This window comes from Heloderma suspectum, chromosome 10, assembly GCF_057233095.1.
Source record: "Heloderma suspectum isolate Gila_16-S chromosome 10, 16-S_ref, whole genome shotgun sequence".
NCBI classification, from domain to species: Eukaryota; Metazoa; Chordata; class Lepidosauria; order Squamata; family Helodermatidae; genus Heloderma; species Heloderma suspectum.
This window is the reverse complement of record NC_139467.1, coordinates 16,242,753-16,256,242: the sequence shown is the minus strand read 5'-3', so window position 1 is coordinate 16,256,242 and position 13,490 is coordinate 16,242,753. Positions and strand designations below refer to the sequence as shown.

The 13,490-nt window shown below is 48.2% G+C and overlaps 1 protein-coding gene across 1 annotated transcript in view; it reads left to right on the top strand.

The window, feature by feature from the left end:
* The first annotated feature begins 1,019 nt into the window (after positions 1–1,019).
* Positions 1,020–13,490, top strand: part of VSIG10L (V-set and immunoglobulin domain containing 10 like) — a 38,114-nt gene continuing 25,643 nt past the window's right edge. Inside the window, exons 1-3 of the mRNA XM_084815288.1 lie at positions 1,020–1,195; positions 8,801–9,130; positions 12,215–12,478. Of these exons, the coding sequence (XP_084671414.1) occupies positions 1,129–1,195; positions 8,801–9,130; positions 12,215–12,478 (661 nt within the window). The 5' untranslated portion in view covers positions 1,020–1,128. The remainder of the gene's footprint in view (positions 1,196–8,800; positions 9,131–12,214; positions 12,479–13,490) is intronic.

The window sequence follows — 13,490 nt, the reverse complement described above, 5'->3', positions numbered from 1 at the left end:
GCTGAAGATCCAGGAACAACATAGGGTCAAGGTGCTCTCCCAAGCTACGGACCTGAGCCTTCATGGAGAGTACAGTTTCTCCCAGAACAGGCTGAGTCCCAGTCCCTGAGTCAGGCTTTCTACTGACCAACACACATTTGCACACATTGGCAGCTGTTTCAACAGGTCCCTCCTTTCCCCTTGTTACACACTGAGAGCCAGTGTGGTGTGAGAGCCAGTGTGGTGTAGTGTCTAGAGTGCTGGACTGGGAGTTGGGATATCCGGGTTCTAGTCCCCACTCGGCCATGGAAGCTCACTGGGTGACTTTGGGCCAGTCACAGACTCTCAGCCCAACCCACCCCACAGGGTTGTTGTTGTGAGGATAAAATGGAGAGGAGGAGGAGGATGTACACCGCCTTGAGTTCCTTGGAGGAAAAAAGGCAGGATATAAATGTAATAAATAAATAAATAAATTGTTCCTTCCAATCAGCATCTATTGGGGACACATACTTTTTCTGCATCAGATGCAATTGTTTGGTCACTTGATTGCTAATGGATTGCACAACCAGAACCCTGACTCATGCAGCAATACAGAAGGAGGACTCCTCTGAGGACAGACAGTTTGTACTCTTATCCTACCCAAAGGCTTACTTTTTGAAGTGTGTAAGAGTGAAGCAAGCCTCCCACTTTAGCGTGCTTGTTATCAGATGTTTGGGGGGGGGGGAAACATTGTTCTAAACTGCCTATGTAACTCCTTGCCAGGAACACTCCCCACATTTCTCCTTCATTCCCTGCCAGCCTGTGCCCTGCCTCAAGCCACTCCATCTCTTGGTTGTGAAAACCCTTGACAGGTCAGCTGTTGACTCTTTTACCCTTACGCTCCTCCCCTCCTGCAACAGTCCAACAGGTTTTCCTGCTGCATAACTTGAATAACTGAGCTCCTTTTGTCATCACTCCCTGGGGGGAGGATCAGATCTCTTCCTGGCCTTTGGGTTTGTTGTTCCTTCCGCTACCTGGTGACATCTGCCTGCCTTCCGGCCACACCAGAAGGGCCTTCCCTTCTCGTGGCGCTCAGTCGAGAGACCTTCCTAGGTCGGAGTGTCCCACAGCCTGCCTCTGCCTTGTCCCCTCTTGAGTCGGCCTGCTGGCATGGCTTACTGGCATCCGGACACCTGTCTCTCTGCCACTCTGGCCAGCTGGCTGCTGTTGCTGCTGGGTGAGTCTGGGAAATTCGCTCCAGGGTTTCTTTCCCTCCTCCACAAACCATGTCTGATCTTGTTGATACCTGAGAGAATTTGAGCTCTATTATGGGAGGAGAGTGTGTCTTGTTTCGAGGAACTGGCTAAATATAGTAAAGACGCATACGTTTCTCTTCCATCACCACCCCAGGTCCAGGTAATGAGCGGAAATGCTTGGGGGTATCAGGTCTGTTTTGCCAAGAGTGCCAGGTTCCCCGCCTCTGCTGCCTTTAAGGTTTGCATAGAAAGAAGGAATTTTGCAACGATCCCCACACCAGGGACTCCAAACCATGCTTGCAATCCCTGGTAGACAGCAAAACCAGGGAGATTATCATGCCCTGGTAGGTTATGTCGAACTTGACGGGTTGTGTGGGCCTGTCTTAGAGGCACAGAAATCCCCTATTCTTAGTGGCATTTGACCACCTTGTCTTACGGGGCTGCTTCTGTGACAGTATGAACAGTTGCAATCAGAAAAGGAGATAGCTGCCCATAAACACTGTGCCAGCAGCCTTGAACAGGTACCTAATAATAGCCTGCCTCGAGGAAGAAGCCGAGTTTGGAGAAAAGGAAAACCTTGCAGACTTGTTCAGCTTCATCAAAATTCTATTGCTAATGTTTTCCCCGATTAAGAAATGCCGGGTGACTTAAAAGAATTCCGGTTGTAATTGTTTGCAGTGATGATTCTAACCACTTAGTTGCAGGTTCAAATTCTATGTTTCTGTCCCCGTCCCCGCCGTTTGATCAATTTATGAATTGGGTAGGGAGGATTTATATGTTATATTTGCCTTCTTCTTTCATAAGTTTGTGCCAATGTACATGAGGTTATCTGCATTTCATCCTTCCAGCAATCAACTGAAAGAGCATACTGGGGTGGATGGGGGGTGGGGGGAGGGAGTGAACTGAGAATGAGAGAGAGAGAGAGAGAGAGAGAGAGAGAGGGAGAGTGACTTGGCTCATGGCCATCCAGTGAGCTTCATAGCTGAAGAACAGACATTTGAATCTGGGTCTCTGGTCCAACTCCAATGTTCTATCCACTATGCAACAGTGGCTCTAACTAGTGAAGTATAGTGGCACAGGGAGTGGATGGTGGATAATCCCTGCCATTCTGCTCTATCGGATCCCCAAAACTAATTTTCCAAATCAGGATCTTTTCCCATCCCACGCTTCGCCGCATCCTCCAGTCCACAACTGGAATGCCTTTCGATAAAGCAGGTGACAGAATTGCTGACAGGTCTCAGATCATTTGGCTGGATTCGGAATGTTTGGGTTTGGGGAGGGACTTGGGGAGTCATTTCAGGCATGGAGCTAAAATGCCACCATGCTTGAAATGGGTCTTCACTCTTCATGCACCTTATGACCCCCTTGAAACTTACCCTCCCAGCCCATCCTCACAACGTCATCTGAGATGCTTTGGATTTGTGCTGGGAGGAGCACAGGTCAGGTAGCCATGTGTCCTACTTTACAGACGACAGTCCTCTGTTTGAATGGCTATAAGATAGGGATGCCAGAGAAAGCCACAACAGATTCAAATGAGTTCAGATTTCTATGAATCTGACCTGTGGATTCTGCAGCATACCACCTTTTTTTGAGTTGTGCAGATTGCATGGACGTGTGGAGCATTGTTTTGTTTTTTTTTACGGGGGGGATTTGCACAGTTTCATTCATTTGCAAATGCACATTTGTGCTAATGCGCACTAGCACAAGTCCACATTAGCAGAAGTGTGCATTTGCAAACAAACAAAATTCTTGTACATAAAATCTAATCCCATCAAGGAGAAGACAACGGAACAAAAGACGCCTGACAATCCACGAAACATAGATGGAACCCCTATTATCAGAAGATAGTCCTCCATTTGAAAGCATCCTCTATTTGAAAGGCTGTGCAGTCCAAGTCAGTATAAAAATAATTCTAATATGGGAGTGCAAGGGCCTTGAAGTTGGCCATCAATATTTAGCACCTGGACAGCAGACTAAGAAAGAATACAGCTCACCTTTTGATTGGTGAGATGTATTATATTTCTATTTACAGTATAGTCATTTCTAAATTTGAATATATACATATAGCCTAGCAAATGCACATTTTATGTAAATGCTTGTCTTTTTTTGTTGATGCAGAAGTGAGCATCCTAGGCGCAGGTTGCCTGGAGGTCTAGGCCATGACCTTCACTTTCCTGAAGAATATTTGCAGGAGTATTTAACACTGGATTCCTTTACTCATATAGACACAACCATATATATATCTGCATTCCACCTTGGAATAACACAAGAAAGCTATTTTTTTAGAGATGGCAGTAGTTACATGGCTAAGCCTGCAATCCTAAACACTAGGGGTAGGCAACCTGGTGCCCTCCAAATATGTTGGGCTACAACTCCCATAAGCCCCAGCCAGCCTAGCCAATGGTCATGGCTTATGGGAGTTGTAGTCCAAAACATCTGAAGGGCACCAGGTTGCCTTACTCCTGCTATGCACACTTACTTGGGAGTAAGGTCCATTGAACGCAATGGGTCTTACTTCTGAGTAGACACACATAGGCTCATAGGTGTCTGAGTAGACACACATAGCACTGTCAGGCTGCAATCCCATTCATACTTGTTTGGGAGTAAGCCACACTGGGCTCTGTGATATTTACCTCTGAGTAAGAATGCATAGGATCAAGCTGCAAGAGTATGAGTCGGGAAGTATCAGGTTCGGACAAGCTGCTACTCTCTCGGCCTCAGTCTCCCCATCAACAATGGTGTTCATGTGTGTTCCGGGGCAATATTCCTGTCGACCAGCCCTCTGCTGTTTCCCGCCTTAAATTCCTGGCCTGTAGTTGCTGCCACCTCAGTAAGGGAAACCAGAGAATTGGTGCCTTCCTTCACAGCTACCTGTCAGGCAGAAATCCCATGGCTCCATCCCTTCCTTCCAGACCAAGCTTCCCCTGTTGATTTCTGCCTGGCATGCCGCTGTGTCAGACTCGGGGCCTCTGCTTGTTAAGCTCAAAGAAAAAGAAAGATGGCCACCTTTATATCAGCGCCCTGTTGCCGTCTTCAGAGCAGAGCCCAGGCCCAGCGCGCAAGAACCTCGCTGGCCACCCCACCCCCTCCTCTTAGATTTATGGCTATCTCCCATCCATGCCCCACTCTCTTTCCCCGCAGGGAGCCGGCCCATCCATTACAGCCTGTGGTGGCTGCCGGGCTCCCACTGAGCCAATTTTCATCCATCTTCCCTTGTCGTCCCCCCCGCTGCCTCCCGGCTCTCCTCACTCAGCTCCCGCTAATGCAGCCCCTGGCGTGTGGCCGATGCTGTTGTTCAGCTTTTTAATTTACAAGGGCTCAGACCTGCAGGCCCCGCCGGCTTGGGGTTTTGTTATATGGATGGTTTCAAAGAGCCGGAGATGGAAAGGAAGGGCCAGGATTAAGCTGGGCAAATAAATCCGAGTGCCGTTGCCTCTCCTCAGTGGTGTTGACAGACGATGAAGGGCCTTGTGGAAGGAAATGGAAGGGGGAAGGACTCGAGTATTGAGATGTGTGGTTGTTTGCGGCTTCATATCCCATATTATCAGCCAGACAGGGAAAGGAGGGGAGGTGGAACTGCCAGCTTGAGGCTCCCCAAGCAAAGGGAATGCTAGACTATCGAGATGGGTTATGCGGTGTGCTTCACAAAAATAAAAGGCCAGCTCCAAGCGTGCGAGTTTTGTGTTCTGGGCCGTGCCGTAGGCGAGTAACGACGGAGTGTGATTTGGGAGTTAGTTCCCCACTGTTATAAGAGGATGAGGAGACCAAATGAGCAGTGTCAGTTCCAGGTTTTTGAGGGCCCTTGGGCAAGATGCCCACAATGGGCTCCCTCCCTCAGTGAGCCTCCCTTCTCGCCACCATTGTCACCAGCTGCTATTGTGCCTCTCCCTCTTTCTCACCATTGCTGCCACTTGCTTGCTTGACAGGCAGAAAGCCGGTGAGCAAGTAGGCTGGGGCACTTACTGCTCCCCCTCCTTGCTGCCACCGCCATCGTCTAGGCCAGAGCGAGAAGCAGGTGAACAAGCAGCTTGCAAGGGTGAGGAGGAGGTGCATGTCCAGCGGGCTCTCGCTAGTGGGCCCCTGCTGGAATGTGGGCCCTAGGCAAGTGCCCAACCATTCCTACCCTTGGTGCCTGCCCTGCCACCTAGTGGACAGAGGGGAAGGCTAATCCATGTGGAGGCAGAACCTGTTCACCTGAGTGTCAGACAGGGTAAAGCCCTCCCTGAGGTCTCCACAGTCACCGTGTGTATGTCCATGTGCAAGCCATGCTAATAAAAGAAAAGAAAAATCCAAATTCTATAACTGAACTAAATCGTGCCACTTGTTTCGATTTGTGTACATGTTGTTAATGGTTTCCCTGCACAGTTGGAAAGCACTTGGCTAAATTGTGACTCCTGGGGGAGGGGGGGCAGGGAGGTAGGGAAGAGGGACTAAGAAAGTGAAGGATGGAAGGTGAAGAATCAAGGAGGAAAATAGGAATAAATCGATGGGGGACAGTTACCTGCCCTGATCTTGCAGTCGTTGCTGTCAGCCATGAGGAAGGACCGGAGACCAGCATTGCCTGGACTTCATGGCATCGCATGCCCTGTGCAGGCGTATTTTGGATTCCGAACATTAAAAATCTAGCGCTCATTTCCCCGGTGCCTCTATGAATATTTTAGTACTTCTTTAGTGAATCTCCCTGCGAAGTCACTGTCCAAGAAATGTTCCTTCCAATTGCTTTTTAAGTCTAGAAAGGGATACGCCTGTGTTTGTAAGCCTGGTTACTCTAGATTGTGGGGCAGGGGGAGGTCAGGGAGCCCACAGAAAGGCTGTCATTGACTTAGGTCTATTCTGAGCTGTTTGCGAGATTTGCCGTTTGCTCTCAGCAAGACCTCCTGTTCCAGATTCTTCCCTCTGTGTGGTCTCCAAGAGCCATGGTGAGAGCAGGTTGGGGAAAGTACAGGAATGGCAGAGGCATGCAGGTCACGCTGTATAGGCTAAATACGTCACATAGAGGCTTCTTTTCTTTCTTTCTTTCTTTTTTGTCTGGATGCAGATAAGTGCCTGTCAAGGCAGCTGTGTGGAAAGATGGAGGTTGAGTCTGCAGCTTGTGTGTGGCTGCCAAATTCACACCGCTTTCCCATCAGTAATGGACCGTTATTACTGCACAAATTAACAGTGTGTAGTAGGTGCCGCCCTGGATACAGACATCCCACAGGTCTTTCCCTTTCTAGGCAGGAACCCATCACGATGGGCCTTCCCTAGAAAATTAAATTATTTAACGGAGAGTTAATGTATTTAAATGAATGCAAATTTAAAACAGCTGTTGGCAAACTTTAGGATTGAGTTTTAGTATTATTGTTCATGGCTATATAACATTAATTAGAGCTAATTAGAAAGGAAGGCTGAAGACAGACAAATGGTTTTTCTGAGTGAGTTGAAGGTGGTGTGAAAGAGGCATTGTTCCCTCTGGCATACATATTCATTCCTTTGGTCCCGCCAGCTCGTCCTTGAACAAACAGGTCTGGCAGGTTTTTGAACCAATGTTGCCTACAAAACCTGTGAACAGAGAACTGAACTACGCTAATCATGTAGCATTTAGCAAAGGGTTAGCTTTTTCTTTACTCTAGTGTAAGCAAGCATGGCCCTGATTCAGATTGGTGCCAAATCCCAAATGGTTTCGGGGGATGACTCTGTTGGATATATGTATGTATGTATGTGTATACAAATATGTGTCTGTATTGTACTGTTTTTCTTTTTATGTATATTGTGGTGGCCCATGGCTCCAAGCAATAAAGCTACTCAGTTCAGATTGGGACCACCATGCACCAGGAGGGGAGGATTAAACCTTCCACCCCCGCCACGTGCTTGCAGAAGTGTGTGTGTGTATAACTTACATTTTTGACCAACTTTCCAAATTATGAATATAATTGAATTTGGGTATTAAAGAAGGGGAGGGGGAATGTTTACTTTGGCAAATTGAGACGGATGTGTTTTAAAAGTAAAATTTTAAAATGTTAAGAATTCAGATTCTGAAATACTGCCCATTTTTAGATTTGCATGACATTTCATTTCAGCTTAGTTCTAAGGTGTGTGTGTGCGCGCGCGTGTGTTTAATGCACTGAGTCTCACAACATCTCTGTGAGGCAGGGCACTGTTGTTCCCATTTTAAAGCAAGGAAACTGAAGCTGACCAACTTTCCTCAATTTAGCCAGCCTCATAGCTCAAGTAGCATTTGAACCCATATCTTCTGGGTCCAAGACTACAGTGCTTCACTTTAAAGCAAAACAGTGGGTACAAAATCCTTATCCCAAATCCTGCTAGGCTAGGGCCCAGGGCCCAGATGGCTTTGGCCAGGGGTGGGGAACCTCAGGCTTTGGGGGCCAAATCTACCCCCCCCGGATCCCAATCTGGACCTTCAAAGTTCCCCAGAAGGCCACGCCCCCTTCCCCTGCCCCCCGCAACCACCGATTGTTCAGAGGTTTTCTGGCTTTTGTGCTGTCTTTCCCTCAGTCTAAATAGTTGAAATGCCTCTTGTCAGGCTTCATTACTGGCAGTCAGAGCTTTAAGCTAAAATATGCTGGCATTTTTTGTTATTTTGGCCCCACCCCCTTTTTGCCTTCAGCCCCACCCACTACTGGAGCGTGGCTCCCAAGACCGTCTCCAAAATGGAATTTAGCTTGGGCTGAAAGAGGTTCTGCATCCCTGCCCTTGGCCCTAATGCATGGCCCACATGGGGTCACCATGTGGCCTCCTGGCCATTTCTGCTGCCCCCCTATCCCTGCCACCATCAGAGTTGCTGCCTCGCTTCCAAACAAGGTGTGCACACTTCGTACGCCTTGCTTCCATACATAGTCATGCTCCAGGAAGCCTCCTAGGAGCATGATTTTGCTTGTGAACAAGGCATGTGCTCCCCATGCACCCTGTTTCCTTTTAGAATCTCGGCCAAGGAGGGGGTGCTGTGGTGGCGGGGAAGGGGTGCAGCTCTGAGTGGATTGGGGGGAGCAATACATCCCCCTGAACCCCAGAAGTTGCCCACCCCTGCCCTATAAGGTCTGTTGCCTGAGTCAGAAAACACAAATGGCACCCTCCTCTAGCGGTAAAAAGTCATTAAAAAGTAAGTTCTTTTTATCTTTTGTTCATTTTACCATTTGTTGTTCAGTGCTCCAGAGTCTGTTCAGATGTGGAGTGGTATACAAATGTTGTAAATAAATACATAAATAAGTAACTGGCCATTTCCTTGCTTTACACCACGTGGCAGAAGAGACCCCTTCACCATAAGAAGCTGCCTAGAATTGAGGGAGACCACTAGCCCCATCTAGTTCAGTATTGTCTACTCTGACAGACAGTGCATTTCCAGGATTTTGGGCAGGGTTCTTTCCCTTTTGTGATCCCCCCCCCCAATTTCTGTTTTAAGAAGGCTACAGGGAGGCTGCCCTTTGGCTGAAACTGCAGGCTGGAGCAGGCAACAGGACTTGTGGATTTCATCATGGTTTTCTCCCCCCCCCCAGTTTTCCCCACATAATTCAAGCACGGACTTGCTGTCCTTTCAAGTTGTCCCCATGCTGACCACTTCACCCTCTCTCTCTCTTCTCCATTTTCAGCCCCACTCCTCCCTGCCCTTCCTTCGCCCCACTTGGCTGTACGTGTGGGGGATTCTCTTTCTCTCCCCATCCCGTTCTCCTTACCCTCTGTACAGATTCAAAGTGCCATTATCTGGAGGAAGGATGCAACCACCCTGGCAATGGGAAACTTGCAACCCAATTTCACTGTCGTGGTAGCCCCCAGTTTCCATCCTCGGTTCAACGTGGACCCCGTGCGTGGGAACCTCAACATCACTGCAGTGACTTCCTCTGATTCTGGCATCTACACGGTGGAGATCTTTCCTCTAGGGAGTTTTGTGCAAAAGGAGAACATCACCGTCAGAGTGTATGGTGAGTACTGAGTTTGGGCCCCGCTAATGCATGACCCATTGACTTAAGCGTCCTTCTCTCTTTTGCCACCTCCAACTTCTCAGGGACCATATTTAAGAAAGGAAGAAGGAAGAGGCTTCTCACCTGACTAGTCAATTTCTGCTGTTTAGAACCCCTTTGTTCCCACTACATCATGTGACCTTAATGATGCAGCTGTCAGGGTTGGATCAGAGCCCAGAGAGCCCCAAAGCAGTTCTGATTCTGAGGAAGAGATAGAAACTGCGGGAGAGGAACCCGCGCGCTGTTCAGAGGAGCAGCCGGGGAAGAGCCCCTCCCGGTACACATTCCTGAGAGTGATAGTGACCCTGGCAGGGAGAGGGAGGTGCAACAGCAGTTTCTGGACACTAGGCGCCGGCGCAGCATCAAGCGGGAGATGGCGGGCACTGAGAGGAGCGCTCAGCCCGCTTGGCGTGACGGCAACAGCGGCGCCCCGATGCCCCCTGGGAAAGGGTGGACTCTCTACTCCTTGCCCATAAGTACAGAGGTTTCCCACCTTCCCCTCCAAATGAAGATCAACTGATTCCTAAGGTTAGAACCCCTAAGTAAGCAGCTCTCTTAAGTTTCACTCCTAAGATCAAGCAATTAGCATCTGTAAGCATCATTAGGTTGAATGGGAATAAAGCCTTGGAAAACAGCCCTATTGTCTGCATGTTGATTCTGGCTACCTGAGGATTTCAGAAGGTGGCAGGGGCAACCTCCTGACAGCAGCCTGTGACCTCCGTCTGGACCTTGAGGCCCTGATGCCCATGCACACGCACCCCTACACACACACACACACACACACACTGCCCACCCAGAGAGCGACAGGTGATGAAGGCTGCAGAAGCAGACTCCATTCTGCTCCTGTAGTCATGACAGTGTTATGATTGACGCGGGTTTAAAATGCAGAACTGCAAATACTCAGTGTGTTTTTATTCAACAGGGATGCCAAACTGTGTTGTTGTTCTAATGTATTAGGAGTGCTAGTTTTAAAACTTGGAATGGTGCTTGTGGGAGAAGAGAATGTTCTGCGTTTCATAACTGCACATGGCTGTCTAAAGCCCCCCACCACCATAAGATCATTAAGTCTAGGGTCTTAAATTACCTAGTTGCACCACTGTGTGGTCTGCCTGCCCTGGTTGGCTGCTTGCCCATTCTTGGGGCTTGTTTAAATGTGAGCACAGGCATGAAAGGAAAGCATACACGCGCTGCGTTGCACGCAGACAACATCTCGTTGAAAGCAGGTTGCCTCGTACAGTTGTGCATCGTTAGTGGGAGGCAAGGGATTCCCGTTGTCTCTTTGCAGTCTGGTGTGCTAACACTGGAAAAGTCTTTCTTACACTCCACAGATTTCCTACATGAAAATAGAGACATGTTTGTAGCACTTCAATTCCCATACTAAGGATCACTCCCCCACCCCCACCCCTACTGTTAAACACTGCTGAAGTCTCTAGTCCTCCAGCCACATGCAGTGTTCATATACTGTGGATTCGAGATGGGTGAGTTCTCCCAGGCTTGTGTCAGGTCAACTCAGAAATTATCTGAGATCGTCTAGAGGGGAAAATTGAAAGATCTCATATGGTCTTTTTGTGAGCCAGTCCACAGCGCAGAAAATTGATCTGCTTCTCAGCCCCTTAATCCTCCCCCCTATTCAGTGTAACAGAGTGTTGTTGCTCTGTTATATTAAAAGGGGGGAGACTTATGCTTTTGGATGAATCTTAACTCTGCGTCTCTTTTCCTGCCACTGCATTGTTTTCAGTTGCTGCTGTGATTTGATTGTTTTATCTGTTTTACTGATTGATGTGATGCTTTTGTTGTTGTTGTGTGTGTGCGCGCCTGCGTGGGTTCTGTGTGATCTTACTGTGTTTTAACATTTTAATATAATTTTGTGTGATGTTATTATGATGATTTATTAACTACTGTAAACGGCCTGGGAGGATAAACTACTCTGAGAGGCGGTTTAAACATCTGTTAAATAAATAAGAAAGAGGCTGGTGGGGATGGAGAAAGCATCCAAAGCAGCCAGTCCAGGCCTGGTCTGCAGCCCCCCACCCCACCCCTGCAGGGGAAGAGCCCACCGCCGCTTCAGTTTTTGCCCCCGTAGCCCCTTGATTTCCCAATATTCAGTGCAATGGAGCTAGGGATGTATTGGTTTTGCAAAATCTGTTCAGTCTGGATTTCACAGATTGTCAGGTGCCTTTCATTCTGTCATCCGCTCATTGACAGAATCTGATTTTTTTCAGTTCCCCATGTTTGCGCAAATTCACATTTGCACACATCTGCACTTGCAAAAATGCACAAATCTCCCAAAATGACCATTTTCATGCTTTAGGTTATACGGGAATACACATTTTCAGCCATTTTTTAAACATATTTATCTACGAATAAATCAGTGTAAAATTCTAGAAAGGAAATGATTTTTTAAAAAAACTCTGCAAGTCTGCAGAATCCATGTGTCTCAGGAAAAGCCGGTATGCTGTGGAATCCACAAGCTGGATTCATAGAAATCTGAACTCATTTGAATCTGTTGCAGATTTCTCCTACATCCCTAAGTGGAGTGGTTTCACTCCATTATACTGGATCAGGGGAAAGCAACTGGGCTACAGTGGCAAAATTTGAGAAGAGGCGAGTGTCTTGCAGACAGCTTTTCAGAGCATGTGACTGCCAGCTGCCGAACCAGCCCAGCCTTGGATACTCCCCGCAAAAAGTCTCCCCAGCTGGGATGGATGATCCCTGGCTGTCATGGACCAGGACTTTGCACCCTTGTCCTTAGAGGATTCCCAGCTCCTTGTCCTTGAGAGTTAATGGCTCCACAGTTAATAGTTCATGGGAGAAGACTTGGTTATGGAAAGATGTCATGTGGCTTCCACCCTTCCGGGACCCAGTTCTCCAGAAAGACCCCAGACATTGGCTTCCCTGTGTCCAGGGGAGTTTGCATTACCATGGGGCATTCTAGGGAATCCCAGAGGGCTGAATTTGACACCCTAGACCTGAGGTTCTGCACCCCTGGGCCAGAGCAATGGTGTGGGGACAGCTACTGGGACCCATTCCTGTGTGTTTTCACAGAGGAGGTGGACAACATCTCTGTGACCCCACCATTTGTGGAAGCGACAGAAGGAGACAGCTCAGTGGCCCTGAATTGCACCCCAGTCCGAGGCTCTGTCTCCTGGACCAAGGATGGGCAGAGTCTGGGTGAAGATCCCCGATACCTGCGCTCGGCTGGCTCCTTGCAAATCAGAGACCCACAACGTACAGATGCTGGTGTCTACCGTTGTACCATCTCCAATCCTTTTGGGAATGGGACCGGCACAGCTAATCTTACTATCTACTGTGAGTAGACACTAAAGATAATGCTTGTTATTGTAGTTTGTTTTCTATACTAAGACAGTGTGCTCTAGCGGTTAGACCAGGGGTAGGCAACCTTCTTGGGCCATGCCACATTTGGCCTTTTGAGAAACTGACCTGGGCATCACCACAAAATGGCTGCCATGGGAGGTGTGGTAAAAGATAAATCACCTGCCCAAAAGACTGAGAACAAGGCAGAGGTGGAGTCTGAGCCTCAACACACTAAACAATTCCTTCGAAGCCACAGTTTTCAGCACCAATGGAAAACTATTTCATAGCAATCCCAGAAGCTGGTAAGAAAGTATGTTATTTTATTTATTTATTTTAAATGGGAGAAGTCGGGCACCTTGGTGAGCACCAAGGAAAGTGTCTGGGGCGCATTGGTTCCCACAAGCAACATGTTGCCTACCCCTGGGTTAGACTGTTAGGCTTAAACTGGGAAGACCCAGGGTCAAATCCCTGCTCAGCCCCAAATCTGACTGAGTGGCTTTGGGCCAGTCACTTTCTCTCAGACTAATGCAACTCACACAGTCATTCTGAGGTAAAGTTGGTGGGAAGGGCATGTCTACGTCCTTGTGGAAAGTTTGTGATACATATAGAACAAACTAATAGTACTTAGGGTTCTGAGAAACCCTGTTGCTAAACTTTGGAGAAGCAGATTAACAATCTACTGAAAGATTTAAAAATGGCCAGTTCGGGAATTTATACCCTGCTTTTGAAGGCAAAAAGCCTTCATGCTGTTTATGAGGTCCTCAGACACATGCCGGGACCTCGAGATCTCTGAGCCTGCAGCACTTTTCCTGGCATGCATTGGGCTTTCCCTGCCACTCCCATGGAACCATTTGAGTTGGAGAAATCCGATACATATTGGCTGCTGTGCCCCTGGATCAGAGGCCTGTAGGTCCAGCGTGCTTTCAGTGATACTGGTGAGCCTTAGGGCTTAGAGTACCATGCAATACTAGGCCTTTGCAGACCTGTTTTGGACAGTCAGTTAGGG